The sequence below is a fragment of the Ammodytes marinus genome (genome assembly GCF_949987685.1).
Source record: "Ammodytes marinus genome assembly, chromosome: 3".
NCBI classification, from domain to species: domain Eukaryota; kingdom Metazoa; phylum Chordata; class Actinopteri; order Uranoscopiformes; family Ammodytidae; genus Ammodytes; species Ammodytes marinus.
The window spans coordinates 22,855,997-22,875,109 of NC_137232.1; the positions used below are offsets into that span (position 1 = coordinate 22,855,997).

The 19,113-nt window shown below is 39.5% G+C and overlaps 1 protein-coding gene across 5 annotated transcripts in view; it reads right to left on the reverse strand.

Moving 5' to 3' along the window:
* Positions 1-11,527: 11,527 nt before the first annotated feature.
* dscaml1 (Down syndrome cell adhesion molecule like 1) overlaps positions 11,528-19,113 on the reverse strand; it is a gene marked incomplete at both ends in the record, with an annotated part of 89,120 nt that continues 81,534 nt past the window's right edge. For 4 of the 5 annotated variants that reach the window (XM_080052990.1, XM_080052988.1, XM_080052989.1 and 1 more), the window contains 13 exons: positions 11,528-12,075; positions 12,349-12,657; positions 12,763-12,957; positions 13,316-13,468; positions 13,602-13,720; positions 13,854-13,884; positions 14,060-14,215; positions 14,325-14,483; positions 14,678-14,806; positions 15,095-15,283; positions 16,868-16,966; positions 17,199-17,362; positions 17,552-17,669. In XM_080052990.1, the coding sequence (XP_079909116.1) occupies positions 11,528-12,075; positions 12,349-12,657; positions 12,763-12,957; positions 13,316-13,468; positions 13,602-13,720; positions 13,854-13,884; positions 14,060-14,215; positions 14,325-14,483; positions 14,678-14,806; positions 15,095-15,283; positions 16,868-16,966; positions 17,199-17,362; positions 17,552-17,669 (2,369 nt within the window). Of the gene's footprint in view, positions 12,106-12,348; positions 12,658-12,762; positions 12,958-13,315; positions 13,469-13,601; positions 13,721-13,853; positions 13,885-14,059; positions 14,216-14,324; positions 14,484-14,677; positions 14,807-15,094; positions 15,284-16,867; positions 16,967-17,198; positions 17,363-17,551; positions 17,670-19,113 lie in introns of all 5 variants that reach the window. The other variant, XM_080052986.1, reaches the window with a different exon arrangement.

Here is a 19,113-nt window from a genome sequence, read left to right on the forward strand (position 1 = left end):
GCTAAATCCGGATGAGTGTCTCTCCTCTCCACTTCAAATGCGTTTTTCTCCTCTGATCAGCCACTTACAATGTGAAGTGTTTACTGGATACCTGTGATTAAAATGCATAACATACACATTACTGGCATACAAAAGGCAGCACCACTTAGCCAAAATTACATCCAAGCTTCGTAACCACTTATAGCACATGTGTCTACAAATGGATACAATGGATGGGAATGTCCTAAAACCTGCTCACAGGGGACAGCTGATTGTGGATTGTTAAGAGGAAACTGGTTTGTTCTGAAGTGTATCTTCTCGAAACGCTTCACTGAAGCAAGAATCTCCTCCCTGTTTCATTTTTCTTTTCAATGTAAAACTTGATCCATGACAGGCTGAACACTCTCCTCAAATCAGGAGACTGTCAGAAAGACAAAGTACAACACTGATGTCTGAGGTGAGTATTGCTCAGTTTTATCACTTCTCATCTTGAGAGATTTATCTCAGCTATGAGCTTGGCTACTTTCCAGTTCTGGGCAGTGGCAATATCTTTCTGTAGAAAAGCTGCAATATAACAAAATACGGTTGGTGAAAGTAAGGAAGAAATTAATTTAATTATAATTTAATTAATTTTGTATAGCTAACCATAAAATACATCGGTTTACTAGTTTGGATATAGCGCAATTTCTTTTTCTTAATACTCAGTACTCATATCCTTTACCTAATGTACAAGTACAACTAGCAATATCACAGTTTCAAAATGCTCCCCTAGAAAAAAAAGTCCTACATTTAAAATTCTTCTTAAGTAAAAGAACAGAAGTATTATCAGTAAAATTTACATAAAGAATAAAAGGTAGAAGTAGTGACTGTGCTGTAAAATGTCGATTTACAACTTCAATGCAAAAAGTGTAAGTAGCATTTTACTATAGCAGCAGAGGTGGAGCTAGTTCTGGTACATACACATGTATTAATGTGCATAATTTATTTGAACTTCTCATGAATTTTAGCTTTTTTATGAAATATTGGATAATTTCACCTATTTGGGCCTCAATTCAATCCGGGAGAAATTTAGTGGGGAACATTGTAGCCTCATCATAGATTAAGATTTTTTTTATCTGACATGGAACGAAATATTCCAGCTGTCAGACACATTTACTGTAGAAAAACTACAATATTTCCTTCAGAATTGTTAATATTAATATGAGGATCATTAACTTGTACGATATAAAAATATTCAAGTTGAATACAATTACCTCAAAAATATAATTAAAAATACTATTTGATTTCATGTACTTACTAACTTTTCACCAAATGATAGATGATAGTGTTTATCAAATACATAATACATATTTCATATTAATGTAATATAAATAATGATTTAACTTCTGATTCATGTATTACAGTAAACAATCGAGTTATAACAATTCATTTTACAGAGTAATTACTAAATAAATACTTCATAAACATGTTTAGAAAGTAAGTATTCATTGTGTCAAACTTTTAGTGGTGTATTCAGTTCCTGATTTACTTCTGCTATACAGCAATTGTACTTGTTGTGCACCCTAAGTGTTGCCCTATTGTCTAATACACAAAAATAACTTGGTTAAGAAGAACAACTAATACATAGGCTATAAATGCAACTATTTATGTATCTTTGTGATGCTGGCTGTGTTCCTTCGTAGAATTTGAACTTAAATCATAATGTTCTTACCTGCTTCTCCCCATTCAAATGCTTGGTAAAAGACAATGAGTATCCAGGAGGTTTTGTCTCTCTGTCTTATACCTGTCTGTTCAGTGATAAGACACATTCCTTGACCACTATCTAATCCCATAGCTACAGAGTGAACACCAGTCACACGCAATCATTCTCTGTCAACATCAAGGCACGTAGGCAAAAGTAAAACATTTTAAAATATGACAAAGGTGGTTACGTAGTTAAAGACACCTGCCCGAAAGATTATCATTTGTCTGCAAAGGTCAGAGGCGAGGCTCCAAACAATGACGCACACAAACCCTTAGTTATGTGTGCTTTCTCAGATCTGATAAATTATAAATCTCCAACATACTGATGCTCCCTTTTGTTCACAACCTTTTCTTCTTGCTATAATTTGCTCTTATCAGCCTCACCTCCGAGCTATTTTACTATAGAATGTGAGTCAACTGTTGTACTCCAGCCATATTAACTAATGCGGTGTCTGCTTGTTTCAAAGTTCAGATGGGCCTCAGCACTAGCCTGGCACAGCCCGCCTACCTACTTCCACTCAATTTTCATTTCCTTTCAGTACTCAGTAGTACTTCTGTACAAAAGAAATATAGTACGAGTGTCTGGTAGGACCAGGCTACCTCAGAGAAACCAGTTTTGACACCTTTGCAGATAAAATGTTGGTTTTCAGTTTGAAAATGCAGGTGGATTCCAACCTGATGCAACCCTTCTTTACTTCAAATTTTGACATAATATTTCCCAATGATATTACTCAAGTCAAACTTACCAATAACAATAAAACTGCATGATTATTAATAAGATAGGGCATGCTTGGTGCCACTTTCTAATAATGCACAAATTATCAAAGATTTAGCCTAAGTTGTATTTCCTACAGTTAGAATCCATGACGGAGAGTACTTTTAGGTTGCAAGGTTGTGAACATTTGATTAATACTGATCTTTTGGAAAAGAGTTGAGGAGGACCAAAATTAATTTATTAACAACTCAATACTTCTTTATTAATGGATAACCAACATTGAAAAAAACAGCATTATTATCAAATTAAACCAGGCACAAGAATTGTGTCACAACCCGGCCACCCCATCTGTGTTCTTGTAAATGGCATGTACGTAACTGATCTATATAGCAAGTGTGAATTATTTATTAACCATATGAAATTCATTAGTAACTATACCATAAAAAAACATGCCTTGAAGAATGTCTTATTAGAAAGTGTTACTTTCTTAAATTAAAAAATGTCAACCTGTATTGGAACAAAGGATATGCAAACCAAATCATCAATAAGGTGTATTTCTGTTGCTAATCCTACCTATCTGAATCTTACCAGATCTGTCTCGACTTCTGGAAAGGTGACATAACACCTGAGGGATAAGTGTTTTGCAGAGGAAAAGATTACAGCTTCTCTATTTCTGTCCGGCAAAGCTCTTTAAGCAGTCTTAGCCCCGTGTGAGTGTGAGAATAGTGTGTGAATGTGCGTGCACATGTTTGGGTGTGTGTGTGAGCTTGTGTGCCCCTGGGTGAGTTGGCATACTGTGTGTTCAATTGTCCTCCCACTGAGCAGCCATTTGATGCATTCCTGATTGCTCAGATCTGTTGCTGTGTGGACCTTTCTTTCCTTCATCTGGAGTTAGGAAAACAATTGAAAAACAAGGACAACATTGAGGATTAATAGAGACACTAAAGGAATAGCAGTCAAGATGATTGTCACCATGCTAACAGCCATGTATATCATGGTTAAAGTCGTAGAATCGGTAAGATGATTTTAATGAAATAAGGAATAGAAATAAGTAATAATATTATTGCATTGAAATTGGATTAAACATCATTCAGTGTGTCAAGCTAATATCCTGACTTTGTCAAAATGTCACTAGTATTAAAATATTTGTAAAAATCCTTGATTTCATAAAAAAATATGTTTAAAAGTAATGAGTGGTGGTTCTCTGTGTTTTTGCTGCAACCATAACATTGTAGTTTACCCAACCACCTAGGTTTACAAAGACAGCGTAAACATGTGATTAGGGTGATGTGAAAACATCACATGGATGGATCAGTGTCCAATTGTGGACAGTATTCAAATTGAATTAATGTGACTTTAAAACAGACTCTTATGGTGCATTATTCCTCGCTCGTATTCCTCTCTTCTTATTATGTAACATTTGATGCTCATGTTTAAAAAAAAATTCAAAAGTGAAGTACCATCGAAAAGGTCCTCAGGCCAAACTGTATTAAGTATAAGTAAGTGAACCGGAGGCACCTTGACCTGCACAATGGAACCTCTAACCCAAACTCCTTTTAACTTTCAGATAGGTGTACAGTTTTCACGGCAAGAGGACCCTTTGCCTTACATGGTGTCCCAGCCATTGCCTTGGCAGATTCACTCAGTTTCGCACAGTCGGAGGAGCAGCAAAGCAGACGAGGTTAGTTGTAACAAGATAAGTTGTAATGAGGGGATTTTACCTCAGTATAGTTGCTGTCTATCACAGCAATGCTGACACTTCAAGGCAATTCATTCTATACAGCAAACACATCACACATTCATTCTGCACATGGCCGATTCAACCACTGGAACCTAATCCTCTATTCTGGATATGATCCACTGGGGGTCGTCTGTTGTCTTTTGTCTCATGTAGAGACAGAGCTCATTGGTCAAGCTTGACTCAGCATGGGAGCATATAAGCTTGGTCACATGTTTTACTTGTAGTGTGTCAGAGGAGAAAGAAAGAGGAAATAATTTAAAAGACAAGAATGACTTTTAGCGCCCCTGCACTCAAACAGTAATAGCCAAATAATATAATAAAAAATAAGATAAAGGTGAGTTTAACTACATACGTTTTGCCATCTCTGAGCCAATAACAGTGAAACAATCAATCTATGATCATAAATACACACTGTCCAAAAATGTCACATTTGTGCATCCTTCTGAAATAGGTGTGTTTATATATGTTTACTTATTATGCCTTGTCCTTAGTTTGAGGTAGCTGGTCTGAAGGTCACTTTTGAATGTTCGAAGATGAAGCTGCCTATTAAAAAAGACAAAAAGAGGAAAAAGAGCCAGACAAACTTTAGTGGTTAAGAAATTGCTGAAATGATAGGGAAAAAGAACACATCAGCAAAAGCACAGACTAAACAGAGGCAGACAGAGATAAAAAGAAAGACCCTTTGTGTATTTAACTATGTCACTGCAACAACTTTGGTAAAAGATGAGAGTATAGACCTTATTGACGAGGTCATGTGTGTTGGATTCAGCTACGGCCCACAGCCAAGGTGACGGGTAAGCAGGCTGAGCAGGTCCAGTTCTCAGTCCTCTGGCTTCCCTGCCACTGCTCTGCTTGAGCTGTGATCCCAATCAAGGGGATTTGTGTTTGAGGTCATTACCTTAAGTGTAGAAAGAAAGGACACAAAATCACACAGGCACATTGCACAGTCATTACTTAAGCACTGTACATTTTGTACTGCCAGAGGAATTTGGCCAAAGCGCCTGTTTGACTATCTGATTGCATATGTCTGGTTTTGTAACGTCAGTGACTTACGTTTCGGCTAAGTTACTGATACGACTGTAGCATTGATAATGATCATACCTGACCATTATCTCATGCCTGGGTGCCTCACACCCACACAACAAATTAATCTGTTTTTGTTTCTCTGCATGTCAGCAGGTCTGTCTTTCTAACACTCAGCTACTCTGTTTCCATTACAGTTTGATGGCTTGAGGAGGAACAGCATAGGCGTGTACAGAAAGAGTAAGTACCTCTTTGAATGCAGGCTATTTTTTTTTGACATAATCAATGTCACCTTAAAGCAATCACTAGGGCTTGATTCGAATCCAATGTCAAACCCAGCTCAACCTAGAATCAGAAAGAAAAGCCCGCCTGAATCAAAGCTAATATGTAAACCATGTGTTTGGACTTAACCATTGCTACAGACTATGTCTCCATGGCTATTGCAACTACCTCTCTGGCTATCCCCTGTGTCCTGTCGTGCCCAGGCTCCAATGCCAGCAATGGGACATGCATTCCCCCCGCTGCTCCTCCACTCAGCCCTGTTGAAGTCGAGAAGGCCGCCGCCACCATCCAGACCCATTTCAGGAAGTTTCAACAGAAGAAACAGAAGAACGGCAAGTAAATGGACAAAGACGGCTGGTTGGTGCCAATGCAGCAAGCCCGAGAGCCAAAGAAAAGCAGGTGGAACGTATGCCCATTCTCCAAAGAATTGGATCTGTGATGACATACACAAATTCATATATACAGTCATATTCCAAATGTACATATATTCAAACAAAAACTAGAACACCTAGAATAGTGACACAGTATGAACACAGTAATATACGGCCATAGAGTACATCTCAGATAGCTGTTTGAAATATGTATTTAAAGTCCAATGTGATCAATGTATGAGAATATACGGTACGTGTAAATGATTGTTAGTTTTGATGTGCTGTGATGACCGAGTGACTGTGTGAGTGACATCGAGTATGCTGCTATGAATTTTGAGTATTTAAATATGGAAAAAAAACACATCAGATAATTTGTTGACATTATGGATCTTTCAAAAACAAACGTAGTTCTAACCTATTTCAATAAACTCTCCTTTAAGCTTGTGCAGTATTTCATTGAAGCATGATGCCCTCTAGTGTTTTGGTCAGGTTCGGAATCCTATTATGAATGAGCCACATCTTCAGATGGTTCATCTATAATACGACAGTAAAAAGTCCCCCTAGGAAGTCTTTTTGTATTATTAATGTTGTATTTTTAAGTGGCTGCAAGACCTGAAGTAGTCAGAATAAAGTAAATAATGTATTGCATGATTAAAATACAAACATACAAATAACTATCATAACCATGAAATTGTGAAATGATCAAAAATAATAGAATTTGTCATTCCACTCACCCTGAATAAAGCAACAGCCAATCACAAAACTGCCTCGTTCTGTCTCATTTCTCTCGACAAGGAATCCGTAATGAAAAGTGTCAGAATAAAATAAAATGTAAAAAATAGTTCTGTGACCAGCAACACATATATTGTCATTATAGTGAAACATTGCTTGTTTAATTTTGAACACTGCGGGTCTCCTACTGGGCTAAAAACCTGAAGATAATTGACAAATGACTGCTTTTTTGTTTGTTTTCCACACATTAAATCTTGACTAATCCCAGGGGCATCATAGTGGTATGTAAAGTGGGAAAAACTATCCAGGGCTCCAATAGAATGAAAACTTAATTGTCGTTTAATTTTATTATTTTTTTATTTCTAAATAATTAGCATCATAAATACATTTAAATTGGTGGAATAAATCACTTGATTGACTGAAGTGTGCAATATGTAAAATATATTGCCTCCAGAACAAGTGTGTCCATTGCCTTGGAATTGACAGACATTCCTGTAATTTTTTTAATTTGAGCCATTGAACATTCTGCCTGAAGAAATGGTCCCAGTAAAATCTAACAGTTAGGTTTCAAATAGATGAATGAGCAAGACGACTCTTTCACAAACAAGTCTAGCCCTTACCACCTTCCAACTGCAGTAAAAACTTGATCACACAAGTCCTTTATGTAAAATGCTACTCAGGCTGAAATAAATGAATAATAGCATCACAGTTCATAAAAAGATAGCTTTATTGCACAAGGTGTTGAGTACTCTTTTTCTGTTTTTGTTTGTTTTCATAGAAAAGAAAATGTAGAGTTAAACACAAGCAATTGCAAATTGAAGCAACGTTTTCCCCATAAAAGTTTAAGGAACCTCTGCATTTTAAACTGTCTTAATTAATCCCTGTTTAAATGTGGTCAATTCACCTTTTACCCTCTCCTATTATAACCAGTTTAGTTTTCCGAACATGCAATGCTGCTGTCCTCCTCCCCCCAAAGTGAAATAATAATAAAAAAGGCAACCTTAAATCAAGCAACCTGTGAAAAAATAAAATAAGAAAGAAAAGGAAAAAATATACTTTTTAAATGCAACCAAATGTCCTGTAAAAGAAGAAATCAATATTGTCAATTATGCATGGTCCACTCTGACATGGTTCAACTGGTCCATAAATGAAGATAAAGCCGTGTCTGTATAATTCTATAGTTTTTCATTAAGTCCTCTTCTGTTTAATTACAATAACTTCAGTTCAAAGTTTACATTGTGCCCTGGTTTCTAGTGAAGATGTCGAAAATAGTACTCATTTATACAAAACACTTTCCTATGTACACAAATCTTCAATTATGGAGTAGACATTATGTTGTATAGGTGGGCAAGGGGGTAAAGTGAGAGGGGGAAGATCTGATTGGTTGTGTAGACGTGGAAAAGGTTGGGAAAGTAGTTCATATGAAGTTGGCCTTAACAACAGAGGCCAAGTCAGTTTGGAAAGTATGTTGTTGTATTTTAAGGGAAAATCCACCTTTAATCAATCATTATTTATTTGAACACTGCAGATATTTTGTCAATTGTTAAGTCATGCTGCAGCTAAGAAATCGGCTGCTAAAATAGATACATCAGAAAGGAATTAACCTGATTGAACAGTACGGTTAGCAAATGCATATGGTAGTATGTTTGCAAATTGCCCAAAGCAACTAGTCAATTTTAGTTTTTAGTATACAATAACAAGATTTATCATTTCATGTTTCTTCTCTTTTTTAACAATAGACTGAAGAATATCTGGATTAATTTTGTGGGGCCAACAAAATATTTCCTGTCATTTTAGGATGACAAAAAAAACACACAATCTAACGACATACACATACTGTACAAAAAGCACACTTATTAACAATCGTATTTGTATTGTTGATATTCTCAGTAACAGTGTCAAAATATCAGCGGATTGAATTTTCCTTAAAAGGTGAAATACTTTGAGCAAACTGACAATAGATCATGGTTTTACCCTAAGAGCAACTTCACTAAAGAACTGGGGAAAGCAGGTTGGACAGGAGTTTACTTCATCACTCCATCCAATATCCATACAGCTGGAGTAAGGAAGCCTCCGTTTCTCAGTTGCTAAAACAGAAACTTGTTTCCCTGAAAACAAGTGTGAGCACACCTCGAAAACATGAGGGCCAAAATGAAAGGCATCATAACCATTAACAATGAAAAGCATACTTAATTTCTCTCCTGTCTACTTGTAAAATAAAAGGGAGCACGGATACATGTATGAGCAATTGTAACTCGTGTGGTATGTTTATCGGCCTGAAGTACCGGAGTTTGGGGAGGACTTGTTATGACACAGATAAGAAACATAAATATTTGTTGGTCTGTTTGTCTTCGTTAATAACTGTCAGGTAATGGCATCAAGTTTGTGAAAACACCTTTGGAGGGTACACTACGACATTTTACAATAGGCTCACTCACTGTACAGGCTGTCCTTGTTTTTACCGTTTTTCTTTTTCAACACCACACTTTCTGCACTGAGCCATAGACCACAGGTCACAAGCAACACAATCTCACACTATAAATTGACTTTACTGTGCTTGTCCTTTTAGCTCCTACCTTCTGCACAGGCGCTGCAGCCAAAACAATTACACAATCACAAAGGGGGTCACTGTATCATTCTTCAAACCTCAGTTTCACCACTGAACTTTCTTTCATACCACCTCCTTTGCTCTCTACGATCTCCCGTCCATGGTTGTGCTACCCGTTTTAAGCCTCCTTATTCTTTTTCCTTCCTTCCTTCTTGCAGTTTTTCTCTATGAGCGATTGTCTTGTGATCTTTTATATATATTTTCAATTAGAACGGCTTTTATATTTCTCTGCTTTTTTCAATATTCATAAATTTACTATATATTTTGGATAGAAATATATATGTACATACTTTTGAAAACAAACATATATCATATCTTTTTCTATTGCGAGAGCCCTGATGTTACGTTTTACCATTGCAAAACATTTTGGAGCAACTCTACTTTTTTTTTGGAACGATCTTTGTTATGGGATTAAGCTTTGGGAGAAGAAATGGGGAGAAAATAAATTAACTTTAACGGATACAGTATCATGCATAAAGCTAAAGTAAATTTCAGTGAGGTTGCGGGTCTTGAAAACACATCTTTTAGTTTTGAAGACAACTTATTTCTGAAGAAAAACTTGTATCCATCTGCTATGTAACTCTATTCCCCATTTCCCTAACAGAACTGCTAATGCTATCAACACTTGATCTCTCTGTCTATAATTTTAAAGTCATGTCCGTCCATAAATTCAAAACAACTTGATACAAATAGGAATTTTTCCTGTATACATCTCAATACATTTGCTGTGTGTTTGCAACTTGTCTCTCCACTCATTGAACTTCAAATAGCATTTCTGCCTCTCTGTGCATATTAGACCCTTTTTGCTCTGTCTGTCTGTCTGTTTTCTTTTTTTAAACTAGCTTGTATGCTAGCATTAGGTCACAGTGACACTGTATGGATATGATAGGGGACTGGTGGGTAGAAGTGACAGTCAGGAAATGATAGGGGAACAAGTGGCTACAGGTAAAATGAGTTAAACAAAGTAGAATAGCATGTTGGTGCCAAGATGAATCACAAAAAGGTATCTTCCTGCATTGTTTTGAGGGGGGAACAAAACAATAAAATGTAACATATTTCTTATCATCTGGCATTGTTCTCATTGAACCCCACATCATCTTCAGTATTTACCATTTCCTAAACAATGCTGTCAATGACACTCAACAAAAACAAAGGACCAAATTAGGATCATAGTGTTACATCATCAGCATCATTGTCGTTACTGTCCCCCAAGTCCCCTTTCCACGGGTACAAAATGAACAGTGTAGGTAGGGGGTAGTCCAGTTAGGTTGCAGACATCTGCCTGAGAGGTCAGCATACAGATTGATTTTTAAAAAGGTCCACTGTTGGTGTGTGCCTGCCACTTGTATACATATACAGTATATATTTACACATATACACCCACACACACACACACACAGACACACACACACACACACACACACACACACACACACACACACACACACACACACACACACACACACACACACACACACACGCAGGCTTATGAAGGTTTCTTTTACTTGGATCCATTCTAACTTTTTCTTAGTGCACATTAGATTATATTTCCATCATCAGAAAATAAAAAATTAAACTGATTCCCTTGGTGATGCTTGACATTTTTTTCTGCTTTGAGTCTGTTTATAAAAGCATCAATTAAGACCACTATGCTGTATCATCCATATACAGCATGTATAAGAAACTGCTCCATGTCTCAAAACTGGTATTGAGGAAACAGTCCTTCCATTGCCTCTAAGGTATGAATCCATGATGGAGTAACCTCTCAGAGCCAGTGTAAAACCAAGGTTGGTGTTGTATGCATACAATAAAAGCATCCTGCCATGGCACAATGCTGTGATATGAGCTCCTCTTCCATCAGAGACCAGAAAAGTATCATATTTAAAAACCTAAAAATCTCAAAAACTTATTCTGTGACTGTCTTGGTCCAGAAAACAAGACAGTTCACGTGGAAAGAATTGTGTGCATAAGTACTGTGTCCTTACCAGAAAATGATAATATGAAGTGAAAAGATTCATCATTTATGTTTTGGCAAGTGATTTCCAGGGTGATAAAATAAGAGATACAGAAAGATGACACAATAATAATAGAAAGCAATCAGGCAGAAAGAAAGGCAAACTGCTGTGCTGTGGAGACCCAACTCTGACCCCTTCATACAGCAGTGTCAATGGGAACCCAACCAGCCCCCTGCAGCCTGGCACAGTGCAGGCACTGACTGGTCAGCTGTGCATGTGTATGTTCCTCATCCCACTTTTCCATAGAGGCTCCAGGCAAATGCTGGCTTGACCAGCATGCTATTATGAGTTACAGTGACAGGCCTCAGTAATGGCAGGCTACACCAGTGTGTATGACTTGGAGTAGGCCCCTGCCCCTCCATCCCTCTGCTTCTGTAGTCTGCCTAGGCCCGAGGAGCTGCTCTCCAGGAGAGAGTCTCTGGATCCTCCCATCTTGGAGGAGGCCCCTCCAGGAGTCCCTCCTGTGGCCCCTGCTGCACCAGAGGAGGATGAGGCAGCTGCAGCGGTAGCAGCAGCGGCTGCCGCTGCACTCTGGGCCAGAGAGGCAGAGGAACCAGGCATGGTGAGAGTCCTCTGGGGCAGTGTGGAGCTACTAGAGCTAATAGAAGCCCCTCCACTACCTCCTGTTGCTCCCGAGGAAGCCCCAGAGGAAGTGAGATTGGACAGGCCAGAGTGGCCCATGCTTAGGGCCTGCTGCTTTGCAGAGTCCATAGTCACATGTCGGCCCTGGGTGTGGTACGCCCGCTGGGCCATGCCACGAATAGAAGCTTCACGGGGTGGAACCACTGGACAAGGGTCATGATGCTCTGACTGCTTTCGGAAGAAAGGATCTGACTTCATGTAGAGGGGAAGGTTGCAGTAGTCACCTGGAAGAGAAAAGTCAGAAATTAATGTGACTGCTAAAGACTTCAAAAGCAAAAGTTGATGAATGTTTGCACTGTGTTTATATCTTAACCGCTGATTGCACTGGAGGCAATGTTTTGAGTAACACACACGTTGAGTTTGCATGTTATCATATAAGATTTAAGAATTTACAAATGTTCTGAAACCTGCCCCAAATCAAATGCATAGCACTTGATGTATATTTTAAGCGAAAAGTCACGATTAATCAACGTTTAGGCTTTTCAGCAGCCACTCACTCTTGGCGCGGTGTGGAATGGGCACGGCTACATTCTTGCCCCGATCGTAGTCCTGTGGTTTAGGTGGCGAGGCAGTGAAGCGGCAGATACCGGGCTCTGAGGGCGTGCTCATGGACGTCATGCTGTCTGCATTGTCGTTGGTGCCGGTGGTCATCTGGTCGGATGAGCTGTCAGAGATAAAGCACTCGGTAATCTCAAACTTGGCATGCTGCAGGTGCTCCTCTAGCTTGGCGTGCTCATAAGCTCTCGCCAGCTCTTCGTAGGTGGAGGAGGCGCTCTCTGTCGACACCATGCTGTTGCGACCCTTATCTATGGAAGAGAAAGAAAAAAAAAGAAAAAAAGGCACATTATTCCACACGTTTACAAATGCTTTTTTAAAATTGTAGCCAGTGGGCGTTTCACCATGTCACAAACCTGTGTCCTGTGAGAGGCTGGCACTGTAGCTGTCACTCTCTGTGACAGTGATGCCGTGCTGGGAGCCGACTGTGCGCCAGTCTGAGGTGAGGGTGCGTGCTGGCGTGGAGGACTGGTACTTGGTCAGAGTCCACTGACTGGAGTAGCGGTTCCTGATGCTATGGGCTGACTTAACGCTCTTCCTCGACACTGGGTCTGGAGGTAAATGGATAAGGATAAAAGAAGGTTGTGCATATGAACAGAGGTTGAAGTAACAGGCTTATATCTTCATGCTGTGATTCCACAATGGATTTGAACAGATTAAGAAAAAAATTCAATATGTAATATGTAAAGATGATGGTATGACCAAGTCATAATTATTCCTGGCATTTGGTCAACAAGCGAGAACTTCAGCGAACATGCACCAACTTTACATAATTCATGGTTTATTTATGCAGCGACTTCGTACCTTGGAATGAGAAAATAATTCCCCCCACATGCTACTGTACTGTTTCAGTTAGCTTTTACTGAAAAAATAGACAAGGAAAGAGAGAGATGGATAGGGAGCACTTACTGGTTCCTGGTCTGATGTCTGACATGTCAATCAAAGGGCCGGTGTTCTGGATGAGGGCAGGGTGATGGACAGACACACCTGTGCAGAAGCTCTGAGGGTTTCCCGTTTGGTTGAACTCTGTGTCAGTCACAGGGATAGTGGCTTTATCCTCACCTGTGAAAGGGACAGAATGAGTACATGAAATTAGCAGCTAATGTTGGTCAATTTGGTAATTTGATCAAATGCTCATGCAATGCAGAGACACGTGAACAACACACAAAACAATCTCTTTCCTTCTATCACTCACCGATTTGCTTGATGCCTTCTTTGTCCTCAATAAGCAGCTGCACTCTGGGGATGTCGATGTGCAATCGTGGGCCCTGCGGAGGTCCCTTTACCGGGGTGTCAAAGCTGCGGTTGTTTTTACTAATCCATACATCCAAGACAAGCACAAACAAACACAGAAGATAAAATGCTAAATGTGTGGATATGTGAATTACATTTTGAGTTACACTCAATCATATTTCTGATTTTGTGAGAAAGGACTAGGAACTTGTACCTGATCAGCATCTCTGCCAGGCTTTTGGCATCTAGAGGGAGCAAAGAACATAACACATTATTTTTGCCACACAAATCAATATTTTGAAATAAATGCAACTCCAGAGACTTCAATCAAGATTATCTCTTTTTCTGCTTCGGGAATCTCTCAGAAGATCTCTTTGTTCATTTCTTGATAACTTCCTCCAACCACGTGTCTATTCTCACCTCTTAGTCGCTTCAGCCTCTTTTCTTTGCGTTTCCTGCGAATTATGAAGAGCAGTGCAACACCCAGGGTGACCAAGATCACCGGACAGCCAATGGAAAACAGCTTCTTGACATCATCGTTCTTTTCCAGGGGGGATTTGATTGGAGGAATTGTGCCTGTACACATCCAAAGATGAGTTTATTCCCTCTCACGACAATATTACATGGTACCCAGTGTAAGGAATGTTTTTATTCAAATGGTAGACAAAGAGAGTCCTGTACTCACTGCCATCATAGTCCAGTGTTGCAAATTGGGAGCTCTGGTTGCCACATCCAGCGCTGTTACAGGCTTTCATCTTCAACTCATACCAGGTGGCCTCACGCAGCTCTGCCAGGAACACATCTGTGGTTGCATTGGTACGTACACTCTGCCATGCCCATGTGCCTGCAACAAGTACACACACTAATCATGAGTACAATCCTCTTTGCGTATTGGTTGGTTTATTAAAATAAGGAACATTACCTCACTGCTAACAATACATGCTTTATTAAACTTAAGGCCATTTCTCCCCCTCCTTTGATTTGTTTGGCGTTATATCTCCAACTATTGACAACATATTGATAAAAGCAATGACTCACCTTTTGGTCTAAACTCTAGGGTGACAGCCCTGATTGGACAGCCTCCACTAGCCCAGCCTTGCAGGTTGAGGCGGGCGTGGCTAGAGTTAATGTGGGTGAAGACCGACTGATCCTTGTTAAACTGTGGTTCTGTAAAATAAACAAAATCATCATGTATTTGTCTTTGTCTGTTCATGTGTCAGGCCCTATGAGGTAATCGTGTTACATAGCACAACATAGCAAGGTCTTGGAAAACTCAATATTGTAATAACTGTTAGAAACAATGGGTTCAAATGTTCTTAATATTTGTGTCATTTTGAGCATGTCGTCATACCAAAATTATGTCCAATTCTTTGTTGTGAATTTTTTAATTTTTGTGTTTATTCACTTTTATCTACCCACACTCATTTCCTTCATTCTCCATTTCATGCTTCTCACCTCTCCCATGGGTCTTGGCCTCAATGATCTCACTGATGCGTCCAGCTCCAACACTGTTCTTTGCAGCCAGCTTAACTTTATACCAGGTGCCACAGCGCAGATTTTCCAATTTGAAGGAACGCTCAGTAGAACTGATGAAAACATCTTTCCATTCCTCTGTGTTGTCCACGGAGTACTGCAGCACAAAACCTGCAAATACACAAAAGGATACGCACGCAAACATGATTGTCTTCCTTTCGTACATATTTTTTTTATTTTACAAATTTAAAATGAAGAACTGATTTTGCACAGCACAACCCTACTAAACAATTGATACCAGTACCGCTACTGTCCACTAGATTGCAGTATTAACCAGGAAATCACCCATTGTTCTAGCTGTTTTCCGTCTATGCCGCCATTAGTTACCTACAAACCCAAAGACTGGGATGGTGCTGACTGAGCATCTATGCAAATGAGGGTATGCAATGTGGTGACTGTTTTTATAATCAGCTGCCTTGGAAAGCCAACTCCCTCCTGCTCTGAGAGGCGTCCCCTCAAATCCTCCATCTCTGCCATGTCTTCCCTTCTGTCTGTATATAATTATGTATATGAATGTCTCCCTCTCTGGTTCTTTGCACCATCTTTTCTCTACTCCCTCTTTCATTAACAGATGGGGCGTTAGATTCCAGAATATTAGAGGGGTTACCATGAGCTTATCCTGCAGCAATTGTTGATGAGTTTTAAGGACATCCTCTTCAAAGAACTCAGCAGAAACAAAACAAAAAATAGCACGGAGAAAAGTACAGAACAACACAATAACAGACTATTGTAGAACAGATAAGTCAATAACATCAGATCTCACTGCAGTACTAGCCTACAGGATTTGCTCATTTAGTATACATTTCGTGTTTTACACACGCAACAAAAGGGAATCATAACCAGCTGGGCTTTTTTATGAAAACATCCTACTGTGTCTTCTCTGTAAATGGATAGACTGTAGATGCCACTGCAGCAGTAATGCAAAATAGATACTTGATGGAGGATTTCAGCAAAGAAAGACAGCCAGTCTGCTATGCATACAGGATGTACAGATAGTTTTCACGGATGTATGAGACACTGGATGTGATGCATGCAAATACTGATTGGTTGCCCGTCATTATTTGAATACAAGGCTCAAGGCTGAATGCATAACACACACTGGTTTTGCAACAGTTTATATTACTTCCTACTTGCATGATCTCACTGCATGCAAATGAGTGTCTTTATGTGGGTCCCTCTGGACCATGGCTGCATGCTGATTCACATGAATAACACAAAGTAATACATTTTTAAATTTTAAGTTGCTTTCTAATATACTTGGCGCAATGGATCAAAGATTTGGCTCCTAGATTTGATTCTGGGTGCCAAAATGGTCACATTCCTGGTTCTTGGTAAAGAGGTAAAGAGCAACATTGAGTCAGTCAGAGGATCAAGCAACACCCTTGTGCTAACAGCATGGACAAAGAAAAGGGATTTAAAGCACATATAAATGCAAGTCCATTCAAGCACACACACCCCTTTTCACACAGAACATCCCAAACAATCAGATGATCAGATAGACACATAGTTAACAGGGAAACCTAAAACCAGAAGGCAAATCAATAGACTAATAGATCTGTACATGCTCAAACAATGTGCCAGATAACAGAAGGAAAAGACAGAGGTCAACTGGACATATTTTATGGATAAACCTCAAATGGAATTGTGTAGACAGTAAGACACTGTAAGACAGCTTCATTGTTCAGGGCCACACACCTCTGATAGAGCTGCCTCCGTTGTCTCCTGGTATCCAGGCCAGAGTGATGGAGGAGGTGGACGTGGTGGAGACGGTTAGACGAGGCTGGTCAGGAGGGACTGAGGAAGCAAAGAGTTAACCTGCTTAGTGGTTTCTTTTTTAAGAAGTAAAGAAAATATATCAAAGTGGTTCATGTTAACTGTGCACTGTAGTTGTCATTTTCAGCCAGAATTCCGGAATGCCTACAAGTGGAGGTGCGGCCATAGTTGAGCAGATACCATTATACATATACCCTTTAAAAAAGGTGTAGATATATGTAAAATATGCCGCCATACTGCAATGTTTTCCTACCTTGTACCAAAAGGTTGACTATGATAGTGTCAAAACCCAGCGTGTTGGTGGCGGTGCAGGTGTAGTAACCAGAATCTTCGGCTTTGACGGAGCGCAGCACCAGTGTCCCATTGGCCATAATGAGACGCTGTCCATCTAGGGACACTGGGATGGCTGTGTCCTCGCTAAACAGAGAGAAGAGACACGGTAATGAATAAGAACATCACTAGATTTCGAATAAAGTGTATATTTTGCGTGAGGCTGCACAATTGTCCAAAAAAGAACAAGGTTTACATTTGTGTCAGGGCTGCGTTGCAGGGCGGAGGTATCACTCAGTTTTTACATAACATTAGGCTACTGGGGAGGATTCTCACCTATCTTTGGTCCATTTTATAGTAGGAGTAGGTTCTCCCACTGAGCTACAGGGCAGGCGCACCTCCTTCATCCAAGGAGTGGTCACTGTACCCCCGAATGACAGGATCTTTGCTGGAGCTGTTAAGAGGAGGAAGTAAAAAATGAAAGGTGCACGGTAAGAGAGACCATTAGAGCTATAGTGGCATTAACGCACACTCACAAGAAAGGCAATAGCCTAATTAATATTTAGCAATCATTTAATCTTACCGCTGTCAAATAAACAATCTACAAGCCCAATAAACACACGCTGTAGAGGTGTGAGAATGTGTTGTGAATCAATACAGAAATGTGACGGCTGATGTGAACTGTGTACATTGATTTGTTTTTCATTTGGGATTATTTCAATAAACAAGATTTACTAGTGGAGTGTGCAATGTACAGTATTTACCGTGAATAACACTTGCAGGAAAATAAACGTGTTAAATGTGACATTGTCCAGCAACGAATAGCACATGAATGTGAATGTAGGACATGACAAAGAATAAGCAAAGAGGATATGAAGAAATATCGCTCTGTTCGAGCCACATAACCCTCTTAATCTCCGTCACTCCCCCGACAACTCTCTCCGTCCTCTCCCTTTCTTTCTTTCTTTCTTTCTTTGTTTCTTTCTTTCTTTCTTTCTTTCTTTCTTTCTTTCTTTCTTTCTTTCTTTCTTTCTTTCTTTCTTTCTTTCTTTCTTTCTTTCTTTCTTTCTTTCTTTCTTTCTTTCTTTCTTTCTTTCTTTCTTTCTTTCTTTCTCAAGCTTGGCGCCTTAATGCCAGAGCTCTAGTGCACTTATGTTAAGGTTGAATGAAGTATTGAGTGGGAAGGCCTGGAGGACACTGCCTTTTTACAGCTGCCGATCAGCTGAAGCACCCAGCTCATAGGAGCTTGCACACACTCACTAACCTTTGCACCTTGCAGTCGAAGGTACAAAGAATAGATATACAGAAAAGAATAACATGGTGGGGAAGAGCACTCCATTCATTGAGACTCCCTTATTCTCCCTGTCTTTTAATCCAAAGCCTATTGATTGAACTGCCCTCTTCATTTTCTTCAACACTCTGCCTGCCTCTCTATTGTATTGCACATTAGTTAGCTCTGTTCCTGTCCTGTCACTTTCTCCTAATCAATAGCACACAAATATCCGGTAGTCACAAATAAACAGGAGGATAAAGTGAAAAATATGCAGAGAGAAGGGTTATTTAGAGAAAGTGACAGAGCAAGAGGGAAATTATTCATATGATTCACAGAGTCATGAGGGCAAGTTGAGTAAGACATCCTCTTAGGAATTGTGTTTTCAGTGCATGGCATTGTCAACAAGAGGATTAAAAGATGAATATTGCCCTCTAACAGTAGCAGTGTTGTAACCGTTCCACCCAACAACCAATGACTTGGTGATGTGAAAGTCAAACGCCTTCTAACTGTCTATATTTATATATGGCTGAATACCGTGAGAAAGTCAAAGTATTTAAAAAAAATTACCTCTGCATTTCAACGAGGATATTTCAATGTGGAGCATTGCGTAGATACATTTTAAAAT